This window comes from Molossus molossus, unplaced genomic scaffold (assembly GCF_014108415.1).
Source record: "Molossus molossus isolate mMolMol1 unplaced genomic scaffold, mMolMol1.p scaffold_m16_p_17, whole genome shotgun sequence".
In the NCBI taxonomy this organism is placed as follows: domain Eukaryota; kingdom Metazoa; phylum Chordata; class Mammalia; order Chiroptera; family Molossidae; genus Molossus; species Molossus molossus.
Window position 1 is genome coordinate 48,524,815 of NW_023425352.1, and position 27,878 is coordinate 48,552,692.

The following is a 27,878-nucleotide window of genomic DNA, read 5'->3' on the forward strand; positions in this document are numbered from 1 at the left end:
CAGTTTTTTGCAGCATAGAATCTGCCAGACACAATTATGTGGAACAATAGGTCTGCTTTTGTTGCAGTCAAGTTACGGTATTTGGGGACAAGGATCTTATCCAAGCTGTTTCCATTTCTCCTGATTTGTTTCAAAAACTGTTTAGGATGAAAGGCTGATGCAAACTATTAAAGACTTCCTGAAGTGGATTTTTTAAGATACAGACCAATCATTGCTGCCTGGTTTTTCACTGATCAATATGTTACGGACGTTCACAATGAGTTCTGGTCACGCTGAGTTCTAGTTAGGTTCAGTTTCATAACTTGTCCAGTATTCTTCTTTTTCTTTTAATCATTCACTTCCGTCACTGTAGTTTTTTCTTTTCGGGGATTTGATACAGATCTTGCCTTTGGATGGGTGCCATGGCTATGAAGTCACATAGCACCCTGTGCTCTTTTCATGATAGCAGTCACTACCCACATTGGAATAAGTCTTTTATGTGTGTGCCATCCTGGGTTGTAAACACTACGGGGGAAGAAATGTATATTTTCTCTTAATTCTACCTCCAACACCTGGAACGCAAACGTACAAAGCAGACAGACAAGGACCAGATCACAACAGTCCTTTATATCAGGCTTGTGCGAGCTGTCTTCTAAAGCCAACCTTCTTGACCCTGTTGGCAAGCTTTAAAAAAAAAAAATTACAGATATTACAGTAAGGTCCTTAATGAAAGAATAAAAGCCCACTTATGGCAAAAAGCCACCTAAGATAATACTCTAGGTAAGAAACAGGAGTCAATAGCCTCAAATAAGGAGTTTGTCCTCAAATTATTCCTGCAATTTGACAAACAACTTCAAATAAAGAATAGTTCTTCTGCATATACAAGGTCACTATCTTCAGACACAAATGCAACTACCCTCGGAGGGGAAATTCTCAAGTTGAAAGAAAATGAGGAAGCAATAGAAATCTATCTGCAATACTTTTTAGTGGAATACAGACTGCAAATGATAGAAAGAAGCCAGTATTCTGGCTAATTAACCTAAGTATTTTGGATAGTGGACATGTGAGTTTTCAGAACTCTCCATTAGATAGAAGTATCCCCCCACTGAACCACCTTGATTTTTTTCTTTCAACAAATACACATTGAGTATGTATTATCTGCTAACAGTATATATTTAGAGATGAGTAATATTCCACCTTCCCTGAATTTAAAACTACATTTTTTTAAATTTTGTATTTATTAATTTGTTTTTGTTACAGATATTTCTCATTTTTCCCCCACTGACACGATCCTCCCCTTCCCCCATGCCCCATCCCCAGCTTTGTTGTCTATGTTCATTGGCCATGCATACATGCATGTAAGTTCTGTGGTTTATCTCTTCCCCCACAAACCACCCCCTCCTCTGAGGCTTCTCGGCCTATAACCCACATTCATGTCTCTGGGTTAATTTTGTTCATCAGTTTGTTTAGTTCATTATATTCCAAAAATAAGTGAGATCATGTGATATTTGTCTTTCTCTGCTTGGTTTGTTTCGCTTAGCATAATACTCTGCAGGTCCTTCTGTGCCATCTCAAAGGATAAGAGATTTTTCTTTCTTACAGCTGCATAGTATTCCATTGTGTACATGTACCACAGCTTTTTTATCCACTCATGAGTGAAAACTCTGCTGCGTATGATGTCTGAGATTTTGCTGCCTACATTTTCTTCTAGAATTTTCATGGATTCATGAGTTACATTTAAGTCTTTTATCCATTTTGAGTTTATTCTCATGTATGGTGTGAGTTGGTGTTCTAGCTTCATTTTTTTGCAGGTAGCTGTCCAATTTTCCCAACACCATTTATTGAAGAGACTGTCTTGACTCCACTGTATGCTCTTGCCACCTTTGTCAAATATTAATTGAGCATATTGTCTTGGGTCAATTTCTGGGTTCTTTATTCTGTTCCATTGATCTATCTGCCTATTCTTGTGCAGGCTGTTTTGATTACAGTGGCTTTGTAGTATAACCTGAAATCTGGTAATGTGATCCCTCCTACTTTGTTCTTTTTTTTCAAGATTGCTGTGGTTATTCGGGGTCTTTTTTGGTTCCATATAAACTTTTGGAGTGTTTCTTCTACTTCTGTGAAGTATGTCATTGGTATTTTGATGGGGATTGCATTGAATCTATAGATTGCTTTGAGTAGTATGGATATTTTCATGATGTTAATTCTTCCAATCCATGAACAAGGTATATGCTTTCACTTTTTTTGTATCTTCCTCTATTTTGTTTTTCAATGACCTGTAGTTTTCTGTGAAGAGGTCCTTTACTTCTTTGGTTAAGTTTATTTCTAGGTATCTTAATTTTTTTGCTGTGATGGTAAATGTGATTGTCTTTTTAGTTTCTCTTTCTGTGATTTCATCATTGGTGTATAAGAATGCTGTCAATTTCTTGACGTTAATTTTGTATCCTGCTACTTTGCCAAATTCATGTATTAAGTCTAGTAGATTTTTGATGGAGTCTTTAGGGTTTTCTATATACAAAATCATGTCATCTGCAAATGATGACAGTTTCACTTCCTCCTTTCCAATTTGAATCCCCTTTATTTTTTCTTCATATCTAATTGCTGTGGCTAAGACTTTCAGTACTATGTTAAATAAGAGTGGCAAAAGTGGGCATCCCTGTCTTGTTCCCATTCTTAAGAGAAATGCTTTTAGTTTCTGCCCATTGAGTATGATGTTGGCTGCAGGTCTTTCATATATGGCCTTTATTATGTTGAGATATGATCCCTCTATTCCCACATTGCTGAGCGTTTTTATCAGAAATGGGTGCTGGATTTTGTCGAAAGCTTTTTCAGCATCTATTGATATGATCATATGGTTTTTATCTTTCCTTTTATTTATATGGTGTATCACAGTTATTGATTTCTGAATATTGTACCATCCTTGCATGCCTGGGATAAAACCCACTTGGTCATGATGAATAATTTTTTTGATGTATTGCTGGATCCGATTTGCTAATATTTTGTTAAGGATTTTGGCATCTATGTTCGTCAGAGATATTGGCCTGTAGTTTTCTTTCTTTATAGTGTCTTTATCCAGTTTTGGAATTAGGATTATGCTAGGCTCATGAAATGAGTTTGGAAGTGTTCTATCTTCTTGGATGTTTTGGAATAGTTTTGGAGAATGGATATTAGTTCTTTGAATGTTCAGTAAACCCCCCTTGTGAAGCCATCTGGGCGTGGGCTTTTGTTTGCTGGGAGTTTCTTGATTACATCTTCAATTTTCTTTGTTGTTATTGGTCTGTTCAAGTGTTATAGCTCTTCCTGGTTCAGTTTTGGAAGGCTGTGAGTTTCTAGAAATTTGTCCATTTCTCCTAGATTGTCCAATTTGTTGGCGTATAATTTTTCATAGTATGTTTTGATGACCCTTTGTATTTCTGTGGTGTTAGTTGTTACTTCTGCTCTTTCATTTCTGATTTTGTTTATTTGGTTTCTCTCTATTTGTTTCTTGGTGAGTCTGGCTAAAGGTCCATCGATCTTGTTTATCTTTTCAAAGAACCAGCTTTTTGTTTCATTGATCTTTTGAATTGTTTTTTTAGTCTCTATGTTGTTTATTTCTGCTCTGACTTTTACTATTCCCTTCCTCCTACTAGGTCTGGGTTTTTTTGTTTGTTTGTTTGTTTCCTTTCTAGTTCTTTAAGTTGTAGGGTTAAAAAGTCAATTAGAAATTTTTCTTGTTTCTTGAGGTAAGCCTGTAGTGCTATGAACTTCCCTCTCAGCTTTCGCTGTGTCCCATAGATTTTGTGTTGTTGTGTGTTCATTTTCATTGCTTTCCAGGAAGTTTTTAATTTCTTCCTTGATCTCGTTAGTAGCTCATTTGTTGTTTAATAACATGCAATTTAGCTTTCAAGTGTTTGAATGTTTTTGTGTGTTTTTATTGTAATTGAGTTCTAGTTTCATGCTAATGTGATCTGAGAAGATGCTTGATATGATTTCAAATTTTTTGAATTTATAGAGACTTGCTTTGTGTCCTAACATGTGGTCCATCTTTGAAAATGATCCATGTGCACTTGAGAAGAATGTATATTCTGCAGCTTTGGGATGAAATGTCCTGTAAATATCAATTAAGTCCAACTGATCTAGTTTGTTTTGTAAGGACTCTATGTCCTTGTTAATTTTTTGTCTAGAAGATCTATCCAGTGGTGTCAGTGGTGTGTTAAAGTCACCCACTATGATCATGTTGCTATTGAGCTCTCCCTCAAAGTCCTCCAGAAGTTTTTAAATATATTTTGGTGCTCCCATATTTGGTGCATATATGTTTACCAGGGTTATATCCTCTTGGTAGATTGCTCCTTTTAATATTAAGCAGTGACCTTCTCTGTCTCTTATTATGGCCCTGGTTTTGAAGTCTATCTTGTCGGATATGAGTATTGCTACACCAGCTTTTTTTTTCATTTCCATTTTCTTGGAAATTTTTTTTCCATTCCTTCACTTTCATCCTGTGTGAGTATTTTGTTGTGAGGTGGGTCTCTTGTAGACAGCATAAATGTGGGTCATGTTTTCTTATCCAATCAGCTACCCTATGTCTTTTGATTGGAGCATTTAAGCCATTTACATTTAAGGTAATTATTGATAGATAGTTATTAGTTGCCATTTTAATTTTATGCCTGTGTTCCTCTCTCTCTCTCTGTTTCTTCTTCTTCTTACAACAGTCCTTTCAGCATTTCTCGCAGTGCTGGTTTGGTGGTGGTAAATTCCTTTAGCTTTTATTTTATCTGTAAAGCTCTTTATTTCTCCTTTAATTTTGAATGATAGCCTTGCTAGATAGTGTAGTCGTGGATTCAGACCCTTGCCTTGCATTACTTTGTACATTTCATGCCACTCCCTCTGGCCTGCATCGTTTCTATTGAGAAATCAGCTGACAGTCTAATGGGAGCTCCCTTGGAGGTAACTTTCTGTCTCTCTCTTGCTTCCTTTAATGTTCTTTCTTTGTCTTTAATGTTTGCCATTTTTATTATGATGTGTCTAGCTGTGAGTCTTCTGGGGTTCATCCTGCTCGGACTCTCTTTGTTTCCTGAACTTGTGTGACTTTTTTTCTTCACCAATTTAGGGAAGTTTTCTGTAATCATCTCTTCAAACAGACTCTATTCCTTTCTCTGATTCTTCTCCTTCTGGTATCCCTATAATGCGAATGTTGTTACATTTTGTTTTGTCCCAAAGCTCCCTGAAACTTTCCTCCTGCTTTTTAATTTTTTTTTTCCATTTGCTGCTCTATTTGAGTGTTTTTCTCTACCTAGTCTTCTAAGTCGCTGATTTGGTCTTCAGCTTCTTCTAATCTACTATTAAACCTTTCTAAGGTATTTTTCATAACAGCTATGTCATTCTTTATTTCCTCTTGAATTTTATACATAGCTTCTACCTCTTTATGCGTAGTTTCCACCTCTTTTTTTAAGCTGAAGTAGTTCCCAGTGAGCTCTTCATAATCCTTATTAAGTTGCTTGTAGTTCTCACCAAATTGTTTGAGCACCCTTAAAATCATTGCTTTGAATTCTTTATCTGACAAGTTGATGTCTTCCATTTCCTATAGTTCCTTTTCTGGTGATTCCTTTCTTTCTTTCCTTTGGGTATTGTTCTTTGTCCCCCCATTTAAGCTGTCTGGTAGCTCTATATACACTGAGGGATGTTTGGATATGTATTCCACTCAATGTATATCAAATAAGGCTACTGTGCCTCCCAGACTGTTTTGTCATGTGTCACTTCTTGCCTGCTGTGGATCATGGAGAATTGACTACTGGGGGCTGGTATTGGTGTGCCCTGGTAGGTGCTGCTGCTGGATCATGTGGGCCCCTCTGGAGCTGTGTTCCCAGCTGGTAGCTGCTGCCACCTGTAACTGTATAGCTCAGGCCCTGTTGGAGCCGCACTCGTTGCCCGTACCATGGGCAGCTGGATCACACAGACCCTTTGGAGAACCAGCTCTACACCTATCTTGTGGGTATCTGGGTCACACAGGCCTTTCTGCTGCCTCAGCACCCCACAGGTCCCATGAGTAACTGGATCACACAGTCCCTTTGGAGACCTGCCTCTATGCCTATCTTGTGGGCTGCTGGGTCGCAAAGGCCTCTCTGGTGCCTCAATATCCCACAGGTCCTGTGGGTAACTGGATTGCACAGTCCCTTTGGAGACCCAGTTCTATGCCTATCTTGTGGGCTGCTGGGTCTCATGGGCCTCTCTGGTGCCCCCACACTCTGCAGATCCCGAGGGCGGGCAGCTGGATCTCACCAGTCCTTCTGGGGTTCCAGCTTCCCACCACTCTTGTGGGCTGCTGGGTTGCACAGGCTTCTGTGGAGCCCCAGGTCCTGCTGCTGGCGACTGGGGAGTGCTGCTACCCCATTGGGCTCAACTCCTGCTCAGCCTTTGCCGTAGTTTTGGGGGATGGGTCTCAGCTGCTGGTCTGTGCTTCTGTTGCCTAGAGATGGCTGTCTGTTCCCCAGCCTCTGTTGCTGGGGGTATATCTCGACTCTGATCGGGCTGCTACTGTTGGGGACGGTGCTGGGCTCCCGGCCATCTGCGGCTTCCACAACCAGCACCTTGGCAGCTCCACTACTGTGCACTGCTCTGTGCTGACACAGAGTGTCGACTGGTCCGATGGTGCCAGGTGCACTGGTGGGCTCAGGTTGCTGGGCCCTAGCCACTCCCACTGCCTCCTCCCAGAGAAGACTCGGGATCTTCCAAAATGGTGGGACCTCCCAGCAGCACAGGGAGAAGCACCCTGAAGGGCCGCTTACCGAGGTAGCTGGCTGATCCCTGTCCACAACACAGGAACTTTCTGCTCTGTGTCTCTGCACTGCTCAGGTTTGGCCGTCCACCTTCACATCCACTCATACTCTCTCACACACTAGTTCACTCTCTCACACACTCACCCTCCCTCTGGTCCTGCCCGCTGCTATCTCACTCGGTGAATTTAAAAATATTTGGTGGGAACATTTACATATAAATGATCACCATACAATGTATTTATATGCCATATATATGGTTCATAACCCAAAAGTGCTTATGAGGAAGTCACCAAAACCCCTTGAGAAGGTGTTATGGAGAACATGACATTTGAGATACATCTTGTAGAAGATTTAACCAGCTAGAAAATGGGGGAAGGCTGTTTCTATAAAAGAAGACAACATACACAGTGACTTAAGGCACAATAGAACATGGCTTGTTCAGAGAATGAGAACTACCTGGGCATGCCTGAATTGTAGGTTGCACAGCATATTGGATAGTGAGTGTAGTGATGACAAAGGGTAGATTTGGACCAGACAGTAAAGGATCTGTGTATCAGGTTGCATCCACTGTCTTTCATAACTGTAATTAGTGCCACCTAAAGCATATGCCAGGTCTTACACAACATGATCCTGCCAACTCTGTCATAACCGTCAACCTTCCATCACACCCGATTAGATGATTAGACTCAGGATGATCACCTTATCCCAGAGCAACCAACTCATAATCCAGACATGCCAGATGAGATGATACAGTACAAAAGGATCAGTCTTCTCTGGAACTATAGGGTAAAAAGCATTGAAAGCAGGAGCTGATTTGCAATGAAGCTGAGGATATTATGGCAAACCAACTTTACAGGGAGCAAGAACCTTAAATAAGTTAGAGCTCTGAGGCAGAACAGAGGTGGCAATGATGAAAATACAAATGGAGAACAGCAAAGTCCAGGTGCTGGGATGAAGGTATGGTGCCTTCTCCAGTAACGTTCCTACTTTACTCAATGGCTAATTGTTTTGTTTTATCACAACAAAACTAATCAGATCACAAGAACCTTGTGTGTCATGAAGATGAGTCTGCTGTTTAATTGGAGGTGCAAGTAAGCTATTTAAGCAATTTTATCATGATAAAAACGCAAACAAATCAGCGGTAGTATTTTAGGGAAGGGGAAAACCATTCTTGTGTTGACCTTCAGGCCATTCTATTAAAGACTAACCAAATCTCAAAAGAGAAAAAAGAAATTTTTTTTTTCTGTTTGCCTTATCCCTTGGCATGGAATAAAAGGCTTATGTCCTTTAAGATTTTAAAAGATTATGGTAGCCACATGGGAGAGAAACTGTGTAGTAGAATATTAGTGATTTCTTTCCTTTTCAGAGCCAATAATTTACATGTTTCAGTAATGTAGGGGAAGGTGAGCCTGAATAATTCAACATCAATAAGGACTGTCCTATAAACAAAATTTCCAACAGTAGAAGAAAATTAACAAAATTTTTGCCCACTACAAGGAATGTGATGCATTGAATTCAAGTCAATAAAAAAATCTATATAGTTGCCAAATATTAATTGGGATTACCTTTGAATGGTGAAACTATGGTTCCTATGTTTTATAATAAACATTTATTCCTTTTAAACAAAAGGAAAACAAACTTAAGGGATAGTTTATTTGAAGACTTATATGTTTCATATCTATTTAACAAAATAGATTTTAAGTCTTATTTGTCTGGGTGAATCTATACAAGGCTAGAAAAAAATTATCTATTGATGTCCACTGTTGTTTTTCACATGCTATAAAAACTGGTTTAGATTTAAAGAAGACAGAATGGTTATAAAAATACAACTAGAGTCAAAGGATCTATGTTGCACTCAGAGTTCCTGTACCCACGTCATATATGAATAGAGCCAGTTACTTCATCTCTCTGAGCTCCAGTTTTCTGAAATGTCATATGTGGGCTGAACAAAATAATCTAAAAATCCTTTCCAATTCTGTGATTCTCTAAGCCTTTATATCACTATTACTTGGCATTACTATAATAAATTTTCAAGTTTAACTTGCAAAAGCTTGTAAACCCCCTGAAATTAGGTAAAATCTCTCAAATCTTTTAGAAGTAGCTCCAGAAAACCAACAAAGCTTAAGAATTAGGACTAATAGCCTAAACATGTAATGACATGTTTGCTTTTGTTTCTCTAGGCAGAAACTTAGAGTATTGCAGAAGGAAAACATCATAAATACCAAATCAGAGATATTTTCATGATTTTAACTAAATACTATAAAAAGAAAATATGTAGAATCAATGTAGGCTTTTTGCCTTTAAGACAAGTCTGGTCTCAAATATAGCCAATGACTAGAATAAATAATTTACATGACTATTTGATACCTATTACCAGTTTTTTAATACAGGCCTATATTAGCTTATCAGAAGATACAAACTTAGATTATAAATGAACAGTTGCCTATTTAAAATATTATATTTACTTGTAAAGCTCTACTTCCTAGAGATGTAAAAATATACACATATACAAACACAGAATTGAAAAACAAAAAAGTATATACTTTTCAATTTGAAAATTTTTTATAAAATGTAAGGGATAATAATTGAAACCATATCTTGATACAAAAAAAAAGGTGAGAAAATATTCCTATTTTAGTTCAGCGTATACTTGGTTATTTAAGAAAAGATATACATATAATTCTATAATTTCTCTTTCATTATAAAATTATAAACTCATTCTTTTGAGGAAACATTGGACTCAGGCAAATTAAACACATTTATACTTATTGAAAATATTTAAATATAAAATGCTAGAGAAGATTTAGCTTAAATGAACATTATGGCCTGAAAAGTCATTCTATTTCCACCAAATATATTCCCTCAATATCCACAGCAAGACATACACACAAAACAGGTATTTTATTTTTATTTTTTAAATATGTTTTATTGATTTTATAGAGAGAGAAGGAAGAGGGAAAGAGATATAGAAACATCAATGAGAGAGAATCATCCACTGGCTGCCTCCTGCATGCCCCCCACTGGGCATCGAGCCTGCAACCTGTGCCCTGTCTGGGAATCAACGGTGCATGGAATGAAGCTCAGTCCACTGAGCCACACCAGCTAGGCCCAAACAGATTTTGTTTTTGTTTTGTTTTGTTTTTTAATCTAAAAATCAATGGACAAATATCCTTGGATAAGGATTTTTTAAAAAAAGATTGTATAGAGAAATATGTACATGGTAAAAGATCTTATAATGATACTGGTTAAAAGTTAGCCTGAGAATATGAGTTACCAGGAGGACACCAGCTCATTTTTAATACTGAAGACCTTATCTCCATGTCTGTCGCTGGGCTCCAGTCCTGGGGGCATAGCAGCTTAGCGGCCTCTCTCCCATGCCCCTGTTGTTACCTGCCAGGCCTAAAATTTGTCATGAGAAATTCATATCTGAAACATGGTAGATTGAGCACACACTTTTATTGCCTCTTCCTGCTCAAAACTCATGTAATGATTAATGAATACAAATGAGGATAAAAAGGAGATAAGGATGGATGAATGATCTTATAAATTTTTTGGAAAATATAAAATACATGATGTATATCTAGAGTCAAGAAAACTACAATTTATTTGCTTACTGAAAAGACTTGAAAGGCTCCAGAAGGTAAAGGTCACTAAAGGTACGGGGACTGGTTTAAAGTCTTCATGGAGCCCTGGCCGGTTTGGCTCAGCGGTTGGAGCATCAGCCTGTGGACCAGAGTCCCAGGTTTGGTTCCCGCTAGGGGCACACACCAAAAAAATAAATAAAATAAAGTCTTCATGGAGAGTAATTAACTAACAGCCAGATCCCTATCATCACACCCAAAAAACCAATGCAATAAATCTTTATGTCCCCCTACCCCCACCAACTGCAAATTTGTGTGTTGGAGCCCTAATCTTCATTGTGATGGTATTTGGAGGTGGACCCTGAGGGAGGTAATCAGGTCATGAGGGTGGAGCCTTCAAGAGAGAGATGATGTCTCTCCTTGCCATGTGAGGATACAGCAAGGATGTATCCATCTGCAAACCGGGAATGGGGACCTCACCAAGAACCAGATATGTTGGCACCTTGGCCTCAGACTTTCAGCCATCAAATCTATAAGAAGTAAATTTCTGTTGTGCGAGTCACCCAGTCTGAGGAATTTGTTATATAAGTCACCTTGAGCGAAGACACTACTCCCTTCTTCCAACAGAGAAGAGGAAAAGTTTTTTTCTGAAATATTCAAACATGAGAAGCCAGACAAAAATATATGAGGCAAAGCCATGAGGCTCGGGGCCAAACAAGGAAGAATTAAATGAGGCTGTACATCATGAACTTGGGGGCCTCAGCACCCTTGCCCTGCCTTGTCCCTAGAACACTGGTAGCCTCTAGATCCAGTGCCGCAGATTAAGGGTCTTCTCGGGGTGGGGGAGATCGCATTTATGCATCTGGAGAATCCTCAGTGAAAAGGCAAGCTGGCTTTTAAGCTTGCTACCCCAAAATCCAAGCCAAAACCTTGCCCACACACAGGGGACCTTCTCCCAGCTTTTACTGCCTCACTCATTAATCTGAATAAACACACAAGAAATTTAACAGTTGAGGATAGCTTCCAAAGTGAAATATGCCAAAAAGGGCTCTAAATTACCTCAAAGGAAATAGTGACACTGTAGCAAGCGGTATATTACCAAAACACCTCATATAATATCCTCAGAGTGAGAGATATTACATTCATAAAGGTAAAGCAGCATGCTATATAGAAAGGAGAAAAGAGAACCAAAAAGAGCTCTGAAGATAATAAATATGATCACCTAAACTGGGGGTAGGGGGAGAATTAGCAAACTTTTTCTGTAAATAGACACATAGTAAATATGTTAAGCTAACAAGACTTACAGTCTCTAAAGTCTGCCATTGCGAGGGGAAAACAGCCCTAAACAATGCACCCATGAATAAATGAGCATGCATGTGTTCCTTTCTTTATAGAAACTTAACTTTATTTACACCACTTGACCCAACAGCATCATTTATGTGTGCTGACATAATATGCTGACCCCTGATCCAAATTTTAAATAACTAAACATCTAACCAAATAAATAAAATGTGCAACATAAAGCTAAGCCACCACCTAAAAGAAAAAAAGATAAAGAAATGGAAAATAGGGGGAAAAAACAACAACAAACAAACAATAAAAGAGAATCAATCCAAAAAGTCCAAAATCTACACAATAAAAATTTCAGAGAAACTGGCCAATTTGGCTCAGCGGTTAGAGCATCGGCCTGCTGTCCAGAGAGACCCAGTTTCGGTTCCCACTAAGGGCATGTACCACGGTTGCAGTTTGTCCCCGGCCCTGGTTGGGTCATGCAGGAGGCAGCCACTCGATGTGTCCCTTTCACATCAATGTTTCTCTCTCTTCCTCTCTCTCCCTCCCACTCTATCTGAACAAAAAAATGGAAAAATGTCCTTGGGTGAGGATAAAAAAAAATAATAATAAAAGAAATTTCAGAGAAAGAACACAGAAAATGTTAAAAGGTAAGTAAAACAAACAAAAAAAGACAAATAAATTTTGACAAAACTGAAGGACACAACTCTTCAAATTTAAAAGGTTCACTGAGCCCTGGCCGGTTTGGCTTAGCGATTAGAGCGTCGGCCTGCGGACCAATGAGTCTTGAGTTCCATTTCGGACAAGGGCACCTACCTCAGTTGTGGTTCATCCCCAGCCCTGTTCAGGGTCGTGCAGGAGGTAACCAGTCGATCTGTCCCTCTCATGTCGATGTTTCTCTCTCTCTCTCCCTTTCTCTCCCATTCTATCTGAAGATAAATAGAAAAGTATTCTCAGGTGAGAATTAAAAATAAATAAATAAAAGGTTCACTGAATACTCAGTAAAATAAAATTTAAAAAGGCCAAATCAAAATACATCTTTGTATAATATCCAAATATCAAGGAAAATAAAATATCATAAAAGTTTCCAGAGAGAAAACAATAGATTATATATAAAGGAGTGAGAATCAGCCCTAGCTGGTTTGGCTCAGTGGTTAGAGTGTTAGCCCGTGGACCAGAGAGTCCTGGGTTCAGTTCCTGCTAAGGGCACGTACCTCAGTTGCAGTTTGTCCCCAGCCCTGGTTGGGGTCATGTGAGTGACAACCACTCGATGTGTTTCTCTCACATTGATGTTTCTCTATCTCTTCCTCCTTCTCTCCCTCCCGCTCTAACTGAAGATAAATGCAAAAAAAAAAAAATGTCCTCGGGTGAGGATAAAAGTTTTTTTAAAAAATAAAGGAGTGAGAATCAGAAAGGCATCTGATTCTCAACAGCCAGAGTGGATGTGAAAAAGCAGTGGAAAAATAATGTAAAGATTCTGAGAAAAAGTGGTTTCCAATTGTGAATTACATATACAGCCAATCTATTAATCAGTAAAGACCAAAAAATTCAGACATAATTTTAATTTCACATGCACCCTTTCTTAGGAATCTAATAGTGGATATGCTTCAACAAAAATGAGTGGTTAACTAAGAAAATGAACTTATAGGATCTAAGAAATGGGACATTCCAACTGGAGAATGGTGAAGGGGAGTATGAGATTAACAGCTATGATTGGATATTGGAGCAAAGAAATGGAATGCTGCAGAAGGAAGGGATTATCTGAACTGTGTGGAGAAATCAAGCACCTGACAAATCTTTTAAAATATTGGGAAAAACAACTAACACTAACTAAGCAAGACAAAACTAAGCAAATTTGAGAGAAAGAGCTAGAATGAGAGAGAAAATAATTCTTAATTGCAAAATACCCAAAAAGCTAAATGCAAATGGAAACATAATTTAGGATCCCACTTAGTCCAGCAGCATTACTGCCTGCACAGTCATCTTAAATTAAATACTGTCCACAGCCCGGCCAGCGTGGCTCAGTGGTTGAGCATCGACCCGTGCATCAAGAGGTCGCCGGTTCGATACCCGGTCAGGGCACAGCCCAGGTTGTGGGCCCGGTCCCCAGTGCGGGGCATGCAGGAAGTTTCCAATCAATGTTCTCTTTCATCAATGTTTCTATCTCTCCCTCTCCCTTCCTCTCTCTCTAAAATCAATAAAGAAAAATAAATACTATCTATATATTTAATACTATATGAACATAAGATGTGGGGAACTGAGAAAGTGTCTAATACTATATCTTCAGTTCTAATCGCAAAAAATAAAAATATCAACAAAATTCAGAAATATTATGAGAAGGAAATAAAGAGTAAATGACGAAAAAGCCAAGGAGAAGCAAGCCTCTCATATTTGCTTTTCCAATTATGTACATGAAATTCAGTTCTCTCTGATTCCTTAATATTTTCCATTTTCAGAGTTACCTGTTAAATTCCAAGGACACTGAGAAAGTTAATACTATAAGCCAATATCAGCTAATACCATAGAACTCGTTAGTTGATAAGTGGTAAAAATATACCAAAAACAATAGGTCACCATAGATGCCAGGAATGAAGAAGTGAAGATAAGGGAATCCCTGAGGAAATGCAAGGAGCACTTGGGGAGAAAGCTTCTCTTTTTATTGTGCAACTTGTGTGTGAACATCCGGGCCTGCGCACAGGCTTTCAGTGGGTGGCATCACCTCTGAGGAAGCAAAGATTCCTGGCACCAAACCCCAATCAGAAAACTAGACCTAAAGACAACCCTGTGAAGACTGGTTTCATCAGCCATGTTTCCGTGTGTTCTCTGTGTTATCTGCTAAATTGCTTAATTCTTTTGAACTGCTTACATTTTTGTTTAAACTTTCAGCTGTGCTACTTGTTCCGAAAAGAGAATATGTGCACTCGGGCTGAAGTGACTGCCTGGAGCCACTATAAAGGTCTTGGCAGAGATCAATACAACGCTCAGGGAGGTTACATCGGAGAGGACAGGGTCGCAGGCATTGTTCTGACTTGCTCTCCACGTGAAGTCCTCAGAAAGGGATTTTCTGACCACTCTATCAAACCCCACTAGCTTTTATCCTCTGTTCTTTTTCTTCCTGGCACTTATCTCTGGCCGACATCGTAATGTGTGGCTAAGATGTTTATTTTTTTTTATTATCTCACCAACTAGAATGCAAGTCCTCTGATGGTAGGCGCTTTGTCTTATTCATTGCTGTATCCCCAGCATTAAGAACGGTGTAAGAGCTTGACAAATATTTGCTGAATAAAACAATTCTCAACCCAGTACCAGATATTTTATTTTTATTAAGGACCCATGGCATTTGTTTCCAGGGACTCCAGTCAATTTCTGCCTAAATCACAATGTGGCCACATGGGGGCTCTGTTGTTAGCCACAAGGGATTCCTAATCACTCTGCACTCTTGTGGGAACTACTTTTCAATTAGGACTAAGTAATAATATAGAGAAGGGTTCTCCAGCCCAGTTTAAGGATTTTCAAATAGACGGATATATTTTATTGTAAAGTAAGGACCCTCGGGATCCTATTTCCTGCTACTACACGGCACACCTATGCAAGGTTTCTCTTCTTTCAGAACTATAGTATCTCTTAGGTTTGCGGCATCAAATGTAAAAATCAGACATTATTTCAGAAACAGAAACAGAGCTAAACTATGGAACATTGATGCTTTTTTTATCCAAATCAAGATTTCTATGATCTTTCCCTGCCTGGTGGTTGGGGAATTTATTTCATAATGCTGATATATTTGTCAGAAAAGCAAATTAAAAAAAAAAAAAAATAGGCTACTGAGCCCAGTTGAAACTATTATACACATCCTTTAAATATAAAGAAAATGTTATAGACTGAATGTTTGTGCCCCCAGCCCCCACTCAATTCATTTGTTGACACCTAATCCCCAATGTGATTGCATTTGGAGGAGGGGCCTTGGGGAGTTATTAGGTCAGAAGGGCAGAACCCCCATGAAAGGGATCAGTGCCCTTATAAAAGAGGCCCCTGAGAGCTCCTTTGCCCCTGTGCTATGTGAAGTTAGAGAGAGAAGACAGCAGCCTAAGCCAGGAAGCAGGTCCTCACCAGACAGGGCATCTGCCAGCTTCCTGATCTCAGACCTCCCAGCCTCCAAAACAGTGAGAAATAAATGTCTGGTGTTTATAAACTACCCAGTTTATATTCTGTTGTAACAGCCCAAATGGTCTGACAGAAATTTCTCTTTAAAAAAATTCTGTTACATCTATAGACTATATGTGAAACAAATAGAGCAAAATGTTTATTACAATACCATTTAAACAATATTGACTTTATATTCAAAGCACAGCCATCCATGTCAAGTAAAACATCAAATATTAAGGTGCAAAATTGGTTAAGAGACTTTCATCTAAAACTCCTTTGCTCTACTGTAAGAAATGATCAGAACTGTGGGAATATATACAGGAGCATAAATTTTATAGTGTGACTCTAGAACCACATGCTCCTTCATGGAATTTGCTCTGAATGAAAAGCTAGAAAACTGATTTCTCTCAATACAAACAACTGCATATGAATTTCCATTGCTGTTCTTTGCACAGGAATTTTTTGAGCTTTTGTTAAAGAGTACCTCAACAACGATGCAAAAATTAAAAGGTTTACTTAACAAGAAACATCAAATAATTGCTTTTGCTGACTATAGGCAAAAAGGCAAGTGTGATGGGAAGTGGAGAACAGAAATACTGGTAAATATAAAAGTTAAACCCACATAGATAGACAGCACCTTAATATTAATCCTTGCTCCCAACCTTGCAGTTGATCACATATCACAAAATAAAAGTACATATTTTCCTCCAAGCTCTTAATCTCTTATTATACAAAATCGCTGCAAATCTTAAATTTGCTACCAAGAGTGGATAGGTGCCCCAGACATCCATTTGGGGCTGGATATTCTGCTTAAATTAACAAATGGAGCCCTGGCCAGTTTGGCTCAGCGGTTAGAGCGTCGGCCTGCGGTCCCGAGAGACCCGGGTTCAGTTCCCGCTAAGGGCGCGTACCTCGGTTGCAGTTTGTCCCCAGCCCTGGTCGGTCGTGCGGGTGGCAGCCACTCTATGTGTTCCTTTCACATCGATGTTTCTCTCTCTCTCTCTGTTTCTCTCTCTCCCTCCCATTGTACCTGAACAAAAAAATGGGAAAATGTCCTCCGGTGAGGATAAAAAAATAAAAAACAAAAACAAATGGACTCTTGTTGAATATGTTTGCCATTAAAACACATTCCTTTTGCATTAATGGCACAAGGCGCAGCAATCAACAAAATGCAGAGCATGGAATCAGCTACAGACCAAATGCCCTGGTGTCTCCCAACAAAGTAATGGCATTAAAAAAACTAAAGCGACTTCAGAAACAAGAAAAACAAATGCGATGTTTGCGCTTTGCCTTGGTCTTGACTACAAACCAACTTGAAAATCTTATTGTTAATTTTATTAGGTATAATAATGCTGGATGGTTACATTAAAAGTCTGTATTGGTTGCCCGGCTGGTGCAGCTCAGTGGATTGAGCGCCATCCAATGGACTGAGAGTCCCAGTTCAATTCCATGTCAGGGCACTTGCCCAGGTTGCAGGTTCCATCCCCAGTGGGGGGCGTGCAGGAGGCAGCCAATCAATGTTTCTCTCTCACATCGATATTTCTATCTCTCTCTAAAAAATCAATAAAAACATATTTTTCTAAAAAGTCTTTATTAGTTGGATCTGTATACTAAAAATATATGTGATAAAGTAACATGATTTCTGAGATTTGCTTTTAAAATACCCCCCCCCAAAGATGGGTGTGTGGGAAGGGAGGCAGGGATAGCTAAAATAAAACTAGTGAAATATTGATCATTGTTAAGTTGATGCTATTTACACTATTTTCTACTTTTGAGTATTTTTAAATTTCCACTAAAAAAAAAAAAAAACACACCCAAAGACAGTTATTTCCTCAAAATCATGTAGTCTTCAGAAATCCACCTCTAAGGGTTATACTTTAAGAGTTTGTTTTTTCCTTTCCCCAAATTTGGCTAAGGGCTGCCTCTGCAGGAAGTGACAGTGAGGAAGGCAATAAAACCTACGAATATGGATTGATGCTGTAGCATAAATGTATCTTCAGGTGAGGGAGCGGGAGATGGGTTGGATAACCTTGTAAGGTCTCATTCATTTGAATTTGCCTTGTCCCAGAAAGACACTGAGAAACCATTTTAATGATCAGACCTGCAACTTGATGCATCCATTTATTTAAGTCAGAGATGTTCACTAAGTACCATATGTGACCAGACACGGTTTTTAATGGACCCCTTGAAGCAAGCAGATGGAAACCAAGGATATATCAGAGATGTGTTAATGTTGTGATGAAAGATCAGGATATAATTACAACCGAACAAATGCATGGGAGTATTCTAACCAACTAGAAATGAAAAAAATAATTTTCATAGCTGTAGGAAACTCTGTTAGCATCTCACAACCCTATTACATGACAGAATAACTGAGCCAAAAACATTAAGCTCTTAATAATATCTAGATCAGTCCGACTGTTGTTGCTTAGTGGTTGAGCATCAACCCATGCACCAAGAGGTCACTGGTTTGATTCCCAGTGGACACATGTCCAGGTTGTGGGCCCAATCCCCAGTGGGGGACGTGCAGGAGGTGGCCAGTCAATGTTCTCTCTTATTGATGTTTCTATCTCTCTCTCCCTCACACTTCCTCTCTCTCTAAAATCAATAAAGGAAAAAAAATTTAATAAATAATATCTAGATCAAATGCATTTTTGGTGAAAGCACTTTATTAACTAGAACACAGAATGTCAATGATGTATGCCATATAATTGTCATTATTAAAACTGTAGTAGAAGGGTTCCTGAGGAATTTTTAAATAATATTAGTAAATTCCGACTCTGCCCTTGGTCATGTTAGTAACCCTTGATACATGTTCATTCTAGTGTACGCTCATGACTAGACAACCTAGACAGAATCAAAGGAAAAATAATTTTCTCATAGGTACTCTGAATCCAGAAATATTTTATAGCACTTTATAGTCTATAATGCATTTACATATGAATTAGAAAAACTGGTCCTAAATAAAAATCTTAGAGATTCATAGCACAAGTTTTATGAGTCCCATTTTACAGATAAGCAAACTGAGACCCTGAAAAGTTTGGCCATAATTAGTTCCAAAATCTAAATTACATATACAATAAAAAGTATATGTCATTTTCTAAATTATTTTAGAAAGATTTTGGATTTACCAAAGTTATTTTCTAGAATGCTCAGTCCAAATGGTCCCATTCCAGGTCTTGAAACAATTTTCAATTTCCTCAAAGCTCTTGATACCATGTCCTCCCAGCACACATGCAAGCATGCTGCCTCTGTCTAGGCCATCTGAATAGAAACTCATGTTGCTGCTGTTTAGTGGCTCGTTTTGACAATAATTTTATAAAATATAAAATATACCATGGTGCTTTGAGGCCTAGAGTCAAGATGTTTTCCAAAATTAAATTGAAGTCTCATAAAATTGAAGAAAATGAGGGCCAAGTTTGGACTAACTTCAAATGTGTTGAACTGTTAATCTTATTCCCAACACCTGGCCCATGGAAGCAGTGAATGGCTTCACTAGTTGCTAAGCCCATAAAACTAGGAATCATTGTAATTTCTCTCTTTATCCCATACCTCCACTTTTAATCCATTAGAAAGCCCCTGTTGGTTTTACCTAAACATACACCAGGAATCTAACCAGTTCTTACCACATCCACTGCTACCACACTGATCCAAGCACCCATCATCTCTCTCCTGGATTGGTGCGTAGCCTCCTTCTGGCCTCCCTGCTTTTACTCTTGTCCCTTTAGAGTCTATTCCCACAACAGCAGCACAAACGATCCTTTTAATAAGCAACTTGGTCATATTTTTACTCTGTATAGAATATTGAGTCGGCTTCTAGTTTTCTTCAGAATGAAGCCAAAGTTCTTACAATGGTATACAAAGCCCTCTGTGGTGCAGTACCTTTCTAACTTCATCTCCAATTCCTCTACCTTTTTTTCTCTCTACTCTAGACGGGCCTCTTTGCTGTATATTGAACATATTATCTGCTCTCACCTGAGGACCTTTGCACTGGCCACTCCTCATCTGTATTTAATGTTAACAACCTCATCTTTCAAGAATTTACTCAAGCTACTTTTTTTTTTAATCCATTTATTTTTGTTAAAGATGTTTCTCCTTTTCCCCCCCCTTGACACCCTCCTCCCCATCCCCCCACTCTGCCCCCAGCTTTGTTGTCTATGTCCATTGGTTATGCATACATGCATATAAGTTCTGTGGTTTATCCCTTTCCTTCCCACCCCATCCACTCTTCTGAGGATTGTCAGTCTGTACCCTACTTCTATGACTCTGGGTCTATTTTGTTCATCAGTTTGTTTAGTTCATTATATTCCAGAAATAAATGATCCACTTTTTTTAAAAAAATTATATTTAGAGAGAGAGGAAGGGAGAAGGAGAGAAACATTGACATGTGAGCAAAACATTGATTGGCTGCCTCTTGCATGAATTCCAAGTGGAGATTGAACCGGGAAACGGCAAGTGGCCTAACCAGGAATTGAACCGGCAACCATTCAATGTATGGAACAATGACCAACCAACTGAGCCTCACTGGCCAGGGCTCAAGCCACTTTCTTAATAGTCCCAATCGTCCTGTTTAAAATTGCAATCCACTTCATTCTTTGTACTCCCAATCTTCCCTATCCTTCTTAATTTTATTTTTTCTATAGTACATATGACCTAATAATATATAATTTACATTTATATTGTCCATATTACCTCTTTACATCATACGCTTAGATCTTTGTTTTGTACACTGATATACTCCAAGTGTCTGAAACAGTGTCTAGCACACAGTGGGTACCCAAACTATGTATTTTTTTAAATAAATGAAATCTCTGAGGCCAATCCATTGTTAAAATATCAGTACATCCTCTTTAAGACTGAGTTTTAAAATTTATATTTGGCAATTCAGTTTCATATTGGTCTGAAATTTGGCATTTATATACTGAGATTGGATTTATTTACCCAATTTAAACAAAACATATTAAGCTATTGAAGTACTATATGTGTAAATTTTTTTAAGTCTTTATATACACGACACTATTTATAATTACATAAATCTTTAGGGCCCTAGATTCATTGGGGAAATTTAACTTGGCAGGTAGTTTATGGTTTGTTCGGTACATGGTATTAGGTGCAAACAAATTTGCTAAATTCATAATGTAGTGTAATTTTGCTTCTGTTGAGAGACAAATCAGAAATAATCATCTTGATGTAGTCCATGAGTAAAAAGAGGATAAACTCTGAAAAGTATACCAGAAAATTACTAAAATCTTTTAGAATATAAGGTTGTGTTGGGTTTTTTTTCCCTTTTGAGGGAAAATTCTATGTTTTGGGAATAATTCATGCAGCCTCAAGTATTCAGTCTGGTATTCAGTCTGGCTTAGCACTGCATTATTTTATTTTGGATATCACTCTACTAGCCTCATGATGGTCTTCCACTGCAGGTACTTCATGACCTCGAACCAGGACAAACCTGGTGGTGATGCCAGTGTAAGGACTACTGTCACGACGGGGGCCACACAAATGCCTAAAATCAGATCTGCTCCAGGAATGGCTGCTGATCATATTGAGGAAAAGACCAATGGTCAGTATTAAGAAGACATATCAATTATGAGGTCTGCAGAGTGAATCCGAGGTCATAACTGTGGAGCAAGATATGATCAAAAGCCAAGGTACCATAAAAATGTCTGAGAACTGAGGTCACAGTGTGTAGCACAGCAGAGAATGTTATTCACCAGAAATAATCCAAGATTTCTCCCAGAAAAAGCAAAGTGAGAGAATTACATTCTCAGCAGGCTCATCGGAGCTTCTGTCATCAGGGAATGAGAAAAGAATCAAAAGCACAAAGCACAAAGGGGCCTCCAGTCGTCCTACAGGGGGCCCCATGCAGCTATTAGGCAAAACAGACATCTTGATGGCTACTGCCCACGAAGAAGCAAAGAAAGTGAGAGGAAAAGTCAGAGGCTTTCAAACAATAGAGATGTAAGAGAGGAATTATAAATATGATCCCCTTTAGTCTTTGTTAATAGATACAAATCGTCGATCCCCACTGGGGATGTCAGATGATAACAGTGGTGATATGCCAAAGGTAATGTTCAAAAACATATTTACCATTCTCATAAAACCTATGATTTAACTATGAAGACAAGAGCTATCTACATGAAAAGTGGAGATCACTTGGCTCACCATCTACATGTTTGCACCTGCCAGTTTCTTACCTTTTCACACACATTCCTTAAAAAAAAAAAAAACTTTCTCCAAAATTGTATCCAATCACAACTGGCTGGGGAACTCTGCAGGACCAATCCCATGTACATAAGACTAGCATTGCATTACCAGGTTACCACATCAAATGTTCTTGTAACCCCCATACAAATGTGTTTAGTCAATAAATATTTATTGAGCATCTATAATGTGCCAAGTGCTGTTTAGGTAGTAGGGAAACTGGAGTAGACAAAACAATGTCTTTATCACCATGGAACTTATATCACAATGCCACTGGTTTATGTATCCTCTATTCCTCCTAGGAGAAAGATTAGTGTTTTTAATCACTCCCTCACAGCACATTTTTTCAATCTAGTTGTCCATCAGAGACTTGATAAGCACAACCTCTTCCATCCCCTTGAACAAGGATCTTGGGGGTGGAATTGGGGAATTCATCTTTATAACAAGCTCTCTAGGGACTTTATATGTATTCACAGCATTTGGGGGGGAACCACTGCCTTATTAATAGCAGACTATCTGCAAAATTGGTGCTTTTTATTGACTATATCTGTGGGGCCCCTTTTGATTGTCATGACTTACTGTTACCAAACTTCTCATCTTTAGATCATGTAAAAGCTCTCCAGGGTTTTCCACAGTTAATTCACCTAACAAAGACTAACAAGGAAAACTTCTAAAAGTATGCCATTTCTTTTTAAACCAAATGGTTTCCTCTCTGGGGCATTCTACTTTGGGGAAGAAAAGAATCAAACTAGTTATGGTCCATAGAAACAAAAGATTCCTTTTGAAGATAAAGTTGAGATCATAGAGATCTAGGATGTTTTCTTATCAAAGGCAAAACAGAGTGAAGCTCAGAAATCCATTGTTAACACTATAAAAAATATTCATTAAAGTAGTTATTTGTGAGCTAATGATGATCAATATCAATATTTAATACTAAACAACATACAATATCAGTTGAGATTCAAATAACAGCTAATGCAGGTTCATTATGTGCCTCGTGCTATTCTAGGTACTTTAAAGATATTAAGATGACTTAACTCTCAATCCTCTATAAAACGGTTTTTGTTGTGTCCATTTTGTAGAAGAGAAAACTGAGGCATAGAGAAGGTAAGTAACCTACTCAAAGTTACTCATACCAAAAAAGTCTATACAAACCTACTCTAGGAAGGAAGAAGTTTTTACCACAGCTTCCCTGCCCCAATGCCTGAATCCGGTTAATTTTCATTTCAGACATTTTAAAACAAAGATAAAGTTGTTAAAGCAGGATCACCTCATTGTCAGAGGTTCAAGCAAAACAGAGCTATTGTTCTGAACCTCAATTCTGCCACCTGCTTGCTACATGACCTTGCTCTCCAAGTCTCAGTTCCCTCATCTTTAAAATGAAGGTTATAGTGGGACCTACATCATAATACTGTTCAAAGATAAAACAACAGAGCCCATTCAAAGCACTTAGGAAGTGCTCAATAAATATCATTAGTGTAATAAATAGCAGCAGCATCAATAAACTGAACCTAATAATCTCTTTATTCTCTATTCACGCTAAAAATAGTTTATTTCTCTTCTAATTAAAAGAGAGAAAAAAAAGACAGAAACCAAAACAACAACAAAGCAAGCCACAAACCATTAAACCAATGATGCCCTTGGTTGGATAACCAGAAAGGCTATTGGACACATGGCTTTATATATCATTAGCTATCTCCTCTATTACAAAATGTATGTATTCTGAGACACCTTGCATAATATAATCACCAAGACTCCTAGAGGTCAAATGGGCAGGCAGTTAATGCTTCTCTGTGAAAAGCTCAATAATTCATTCTCTAAAGCTCAGTTCAAAGCCTACACTGAGGTTAAGGAAAAACTGACATTCGGTCTGTGAACTTAATGTCAAGCTCCAGAAAAACTCTGGGCAGCACATGTTTAGCGATTAAGTGGATGCAGACAATAAAGACATTGCCAAATTGTAAAACAAGACTTGGAAATTACAGAGAATGTTTCTAGTTATTGATTATGGTGACCATTCATTTCTTACTGAGCCACCCAAAACAATCATTCATTTTCCAGCAGAGAGCCTGTTCATTTGCAAGATAAAAGAGAGACATTTCTGCACATGCCCATAATGTTCTTCACCACTGGGGGCAGCTTTACATAAGACTGCATTCACTGAAACCAAAGCAACAGTCCGAGCAGCTTTCAGAATGACAGTCTGCAGAAGTGAGCTGTGCGTGTGCGAGGTCCCGGGCTCTCCTGCCTTCTGGGCTCCAACGCAGCTCTGTGGCTGAAGTAGGTGCTCACCACCAGAAATGCTGGGCTATGGAATACAGATGTGGCAGCTCAGGTAGCCCCACGTTGCCTGGAGGAATACATCATGCTTTCCGATAAGAAGAAATTGTAGAAGCCAGTTTTTTTGTGTGTGTTTTTTTTTAGCCCCCCCCCCCAAGACTGTAAAGATGCAAAAACGTAACATCCATGAAGATCCTATTACCTAGGAAGATTTTGATGTTTTGCTGCAAATGCGGAGTTGGGATTTATTTGTTCTTGGAGTGTTCTGCGTGGCTGGCAAAGAATAATGTTCCAAAATCGGTCCATCTCCCAAGGGGTCCAATTTTTCTTCCTGGGTGTCAGCGAGCCCTGACTCACTACAGTGCAGCTGACAGGGGTTGTCATGCAAGTGGCCCCCTAAGCCAAAGCGAAAGACCTAAGGACGACCTTTGAACAATACAAAGGATGGGTATGTTTGTCATTTTTCTTCTTTCCTTCTTTAAAAAACAAAACAACAACAAAAAAAATCCTCTAGTCTGTTTATTACTTCTGCCTTAATTATTTTAGAGATTACCTTGCTATGCTCTAATGCTATACATTCAATTGCTTAGTGAACAGGTTTCTGGCTTAACTATTAAAAAAAAAAAAAAGCCTTAAAGACAATTCTCTTTAAATGACAAGGAGATGATTATTTGATGCTAAATGTTGTTATCTAGATTTTTAAAAAAATTAAAGAACATACGTGCCTATTCTTGCTTAAGAATAAATGAATTCTTTTTTGGGGGGATAACTTTTCTAAGTTGTTTTTATTTTCAGGTTTCAATGTAATTAGGCTACTGAGCGGATCAGCTGTAGCACTGGTGATAGCCCCCACTGTGTTACTGACAATGCTTTCTTCTGCTGAGCGAGGATGCCCTAAGGGCTGTAGGTGTGAAGGCAAGATGGTATATTGTGAATCCCAGAAATTACAGGAGATACCCTCAAGTATATCTGCCGGTTGCTTAGGTTTGTCCCTTCGCTATAACAGCCTTCAGAAACTTAAGTACAATCAATTTAAAGGGCTCAACCAGCTCACCTGGCTGTACCTTGACCATAACCATATCAGCAATATTGATGAGAATGCTTTTAATGGAATACGCAGACTCAAAGAGTTGATTCTGAGTTCCAACAGAATCTCCTATTTTCTCAACAATACCTTCAGACCTGTGACAAATTTACGGAACTTGGACCTGTCCTATAACCAGCTGCATTCTCTGGGATCTGAACAGTTTCGGGGCTTGAGGAAGCTGCTGAGTTTACATTTGAGATCGAACTCCCTGAGAACCATTCCTGTGCGAATATTCCAAGACTGCCGCAATCTGGAACTTTTGGACCTCGGATATAACCGGATCCGGAGTTTAGCCAGGAATGTCTTTGCTGGCATGATCAGACTCAAAGAACTTCACCTGGAGCACAATCAATTTTCTAAGCTCAACCTGGCTCTTTTTCCAAGGTTGGTGAGCCTTCAGAACCTGTACTTGCAGTGGAATAAAATCAGTGTCATAGGACAGACCATGTCCTGGACCTGGAGCTCATTACAAAGACTTGATTTATCAGGCAATGAGATCGAAGCTTTTAGTGGACCTAGTGTTTTCCAGTGTGTCCCGAATCTGCAGCGCCTCAACCTGGATTCCAACAAGCTCACATTTATTGGTCAAGAGATTTTGGATTCTTGGATATCCCTCAACGACATCAGTCTTGCCGGGAATATATGGGAATGCAGCAGAAATATTTGTTCCCTGGTAAACTGGCTGAAAAGTTTTAAAGGTCTGAGGGAGAATACAATTATCTGTGCCAGTCCCAAAGAGCTGCAAGGCATCAATGTGATAGACGCAGTGAAGAACTACAGCATCTGTGGCAAAAGTACCACGGAGAGATTTGACCTGGCCAGGGCTCTCCCAAAGCCCACATTCAAGCCCAAGCTCCCCAGGCCGAAGCATGAGAGCAAACCCCCTGTGCCCCCCACGGTGGGAGCCACGGAGCCCAGCCCAGAGACCGATGCTGACACCGAGCACATCTCTTTCCATAAAATCATCGCAGGGAGCGTGGCCCTTTTCCTGTCCGTGCTCGTCATCCTGCTTGTTATCTACGTGTCGTGGAAGCGGTACCCGGCCAGCATGAAGCAGCTGCAGCAGCGCTCGCTCATGCGAAGACACAGGAAAAAGAAAAGACAGTCCCTAAAGCAAATGACTCCCAGCACCCAGGAATTTTATGTAGATTACAAACCCACCAACACGGAGACCAGCGAGATGCTGCTGAATGGGACGGGACCCTGCACCTATAACAAATCGGGCTCCAGGGAGTGTGAGGTATGAACCCTTGTGATAAAAGCGCTCTTAAAAGCTGAGAAATAGTGGTGCTTCACTGAACTCCGGTGACTATAAAGGGAGCTGCTGACCCCTCCCTTTCCCTCTCCCTCTCACTTTGCTGGCAAGGTCCTTTCCTGTCCATTTTAGTACATTCATAATACTGGTCATTTTCCTCTCGTACATAATGAACCCATTGAAACTTAAATACCACAATCGATGTGAAGCTTGAACTCCGGTTTAATATAATGCCTATTGTGTAAGACCCTTTATTGATTCCATTCATGTCACACTTGTTTTCAGATGAAACTTCTTTTACAGTTAATTCCCCCTCATCCGCTGTTATTCTGCTAGAGCCAGAGGCACTGTTCTCGGAGGCGTGCCGTTCAGTGGCAGACCAAGGGGAAAGTGAATGATCCCAGGTACCTGGACCTGGAACTGATTCCAGGAGAAGGCCTGATGACAGGGACGTTTAGAGACAGAGCCTTGAGACAATGCCTGGCTCAAAGGAAAATTGCAGAGAGCGATTAAAAGACAGTGCGGGCTAAAGCAATGCCAGGAGCAGTTTTCAGAGGGGTCTGAACTCTGACGAGGCAGGCTGGGGGCAAGCGGTGAAGGGTTAAAATGCTGCCAGTAGACAAGTGCAAAATGTGAGGAGATGTGAGAACACAAAGTTTCAGGCTTGAAGTCCTGTCTCTGAAACCCTTCCCTGGGAAACCAGACTGGAGGTTTTGCGGTCAATTTCTCCTAGTCTCTACATTTCCAAAATAAGTATATTAGCTAAATGGCCAAGAAGCAAATTTGAGGAGGCAGATTTCTCCACAGCAGCTCACGTTAGGGAGTTTTCAGAGACCAGGCTGGCGAGAGGAAAGGCAGTTTGCTCCATGCTTGTGGTTGGGAGCTTAGCAGAATCTCTCATTTCAGCTCTTTCAGGGACCCTAATGTAGCGAGGGGAATTCTTAGCGTTCTCTGTTCTTCTGTTTGGGGGTTGTCAGGCCGTCCTGCTGTGTTCCATTACATGTCCCAAGCACACCAGTCCCCTACTGACCGACACTTCATTCAGAGGTTTAAAGGAAACACATTCCAAGACACGCTTCCTACCAACAGCCTCATTAGGAAGGATGATTTTGACAACACCTTATTAACGTATGAAATACATCTTAGAAGAAAAAAGACTGACCCCGTGGCAGTTGTCTTTGCTTTTCTGTTGCTGATGTTCCAGGGTCCCCGTGTTCATCTGTATTGTGAACGCATCCATCAGCATGTCTGTGCAGACCCTGCTGGCCATGTGCAAGCTGCATGTATGTCTTTATGTCGTAGGTGAA

At 39.4% G+C, this 27,878-nt stretch overlaps 2 protein-coding genes across 2 annotated transcripts in view; one reads left to right on the forward strand and one right to left on the reverse strand.

The window, feature by feature from the left end:
* CTNNA3 (catenin alpha 3) overlaps positions 1 to 27,878 on the reverse strand; it is a 1,555,380-nt gene that overhangs the window by 923,195 nt on the left and 604,307 nt on the right. The window lies entirely within an intron of this gene.
* Positions 24,123 to 27,878, forward strand: part of LRRTM3 (leucine rich repeat transmembrane neuronal 3) — a 163,979-nt gene continuing 160,223 nt past the window's right edge. The window contains exons 1-2 of the mRNA XM_036264902.1: positions 24,123 to 24,677; positions 25,025 to 26,556. Coding sequence (XP_036120795.1) covers positions 24,674 to 24,677; positions 25,025 to 26,556 — 1,536 coding nt within the window. The 5' untranslated portion in view covers positions 24,123 to 24,673. The remainder of the gene's footprint in view (positions 24,678 to 25,024; positions 26,557 to 27,878) is intronic.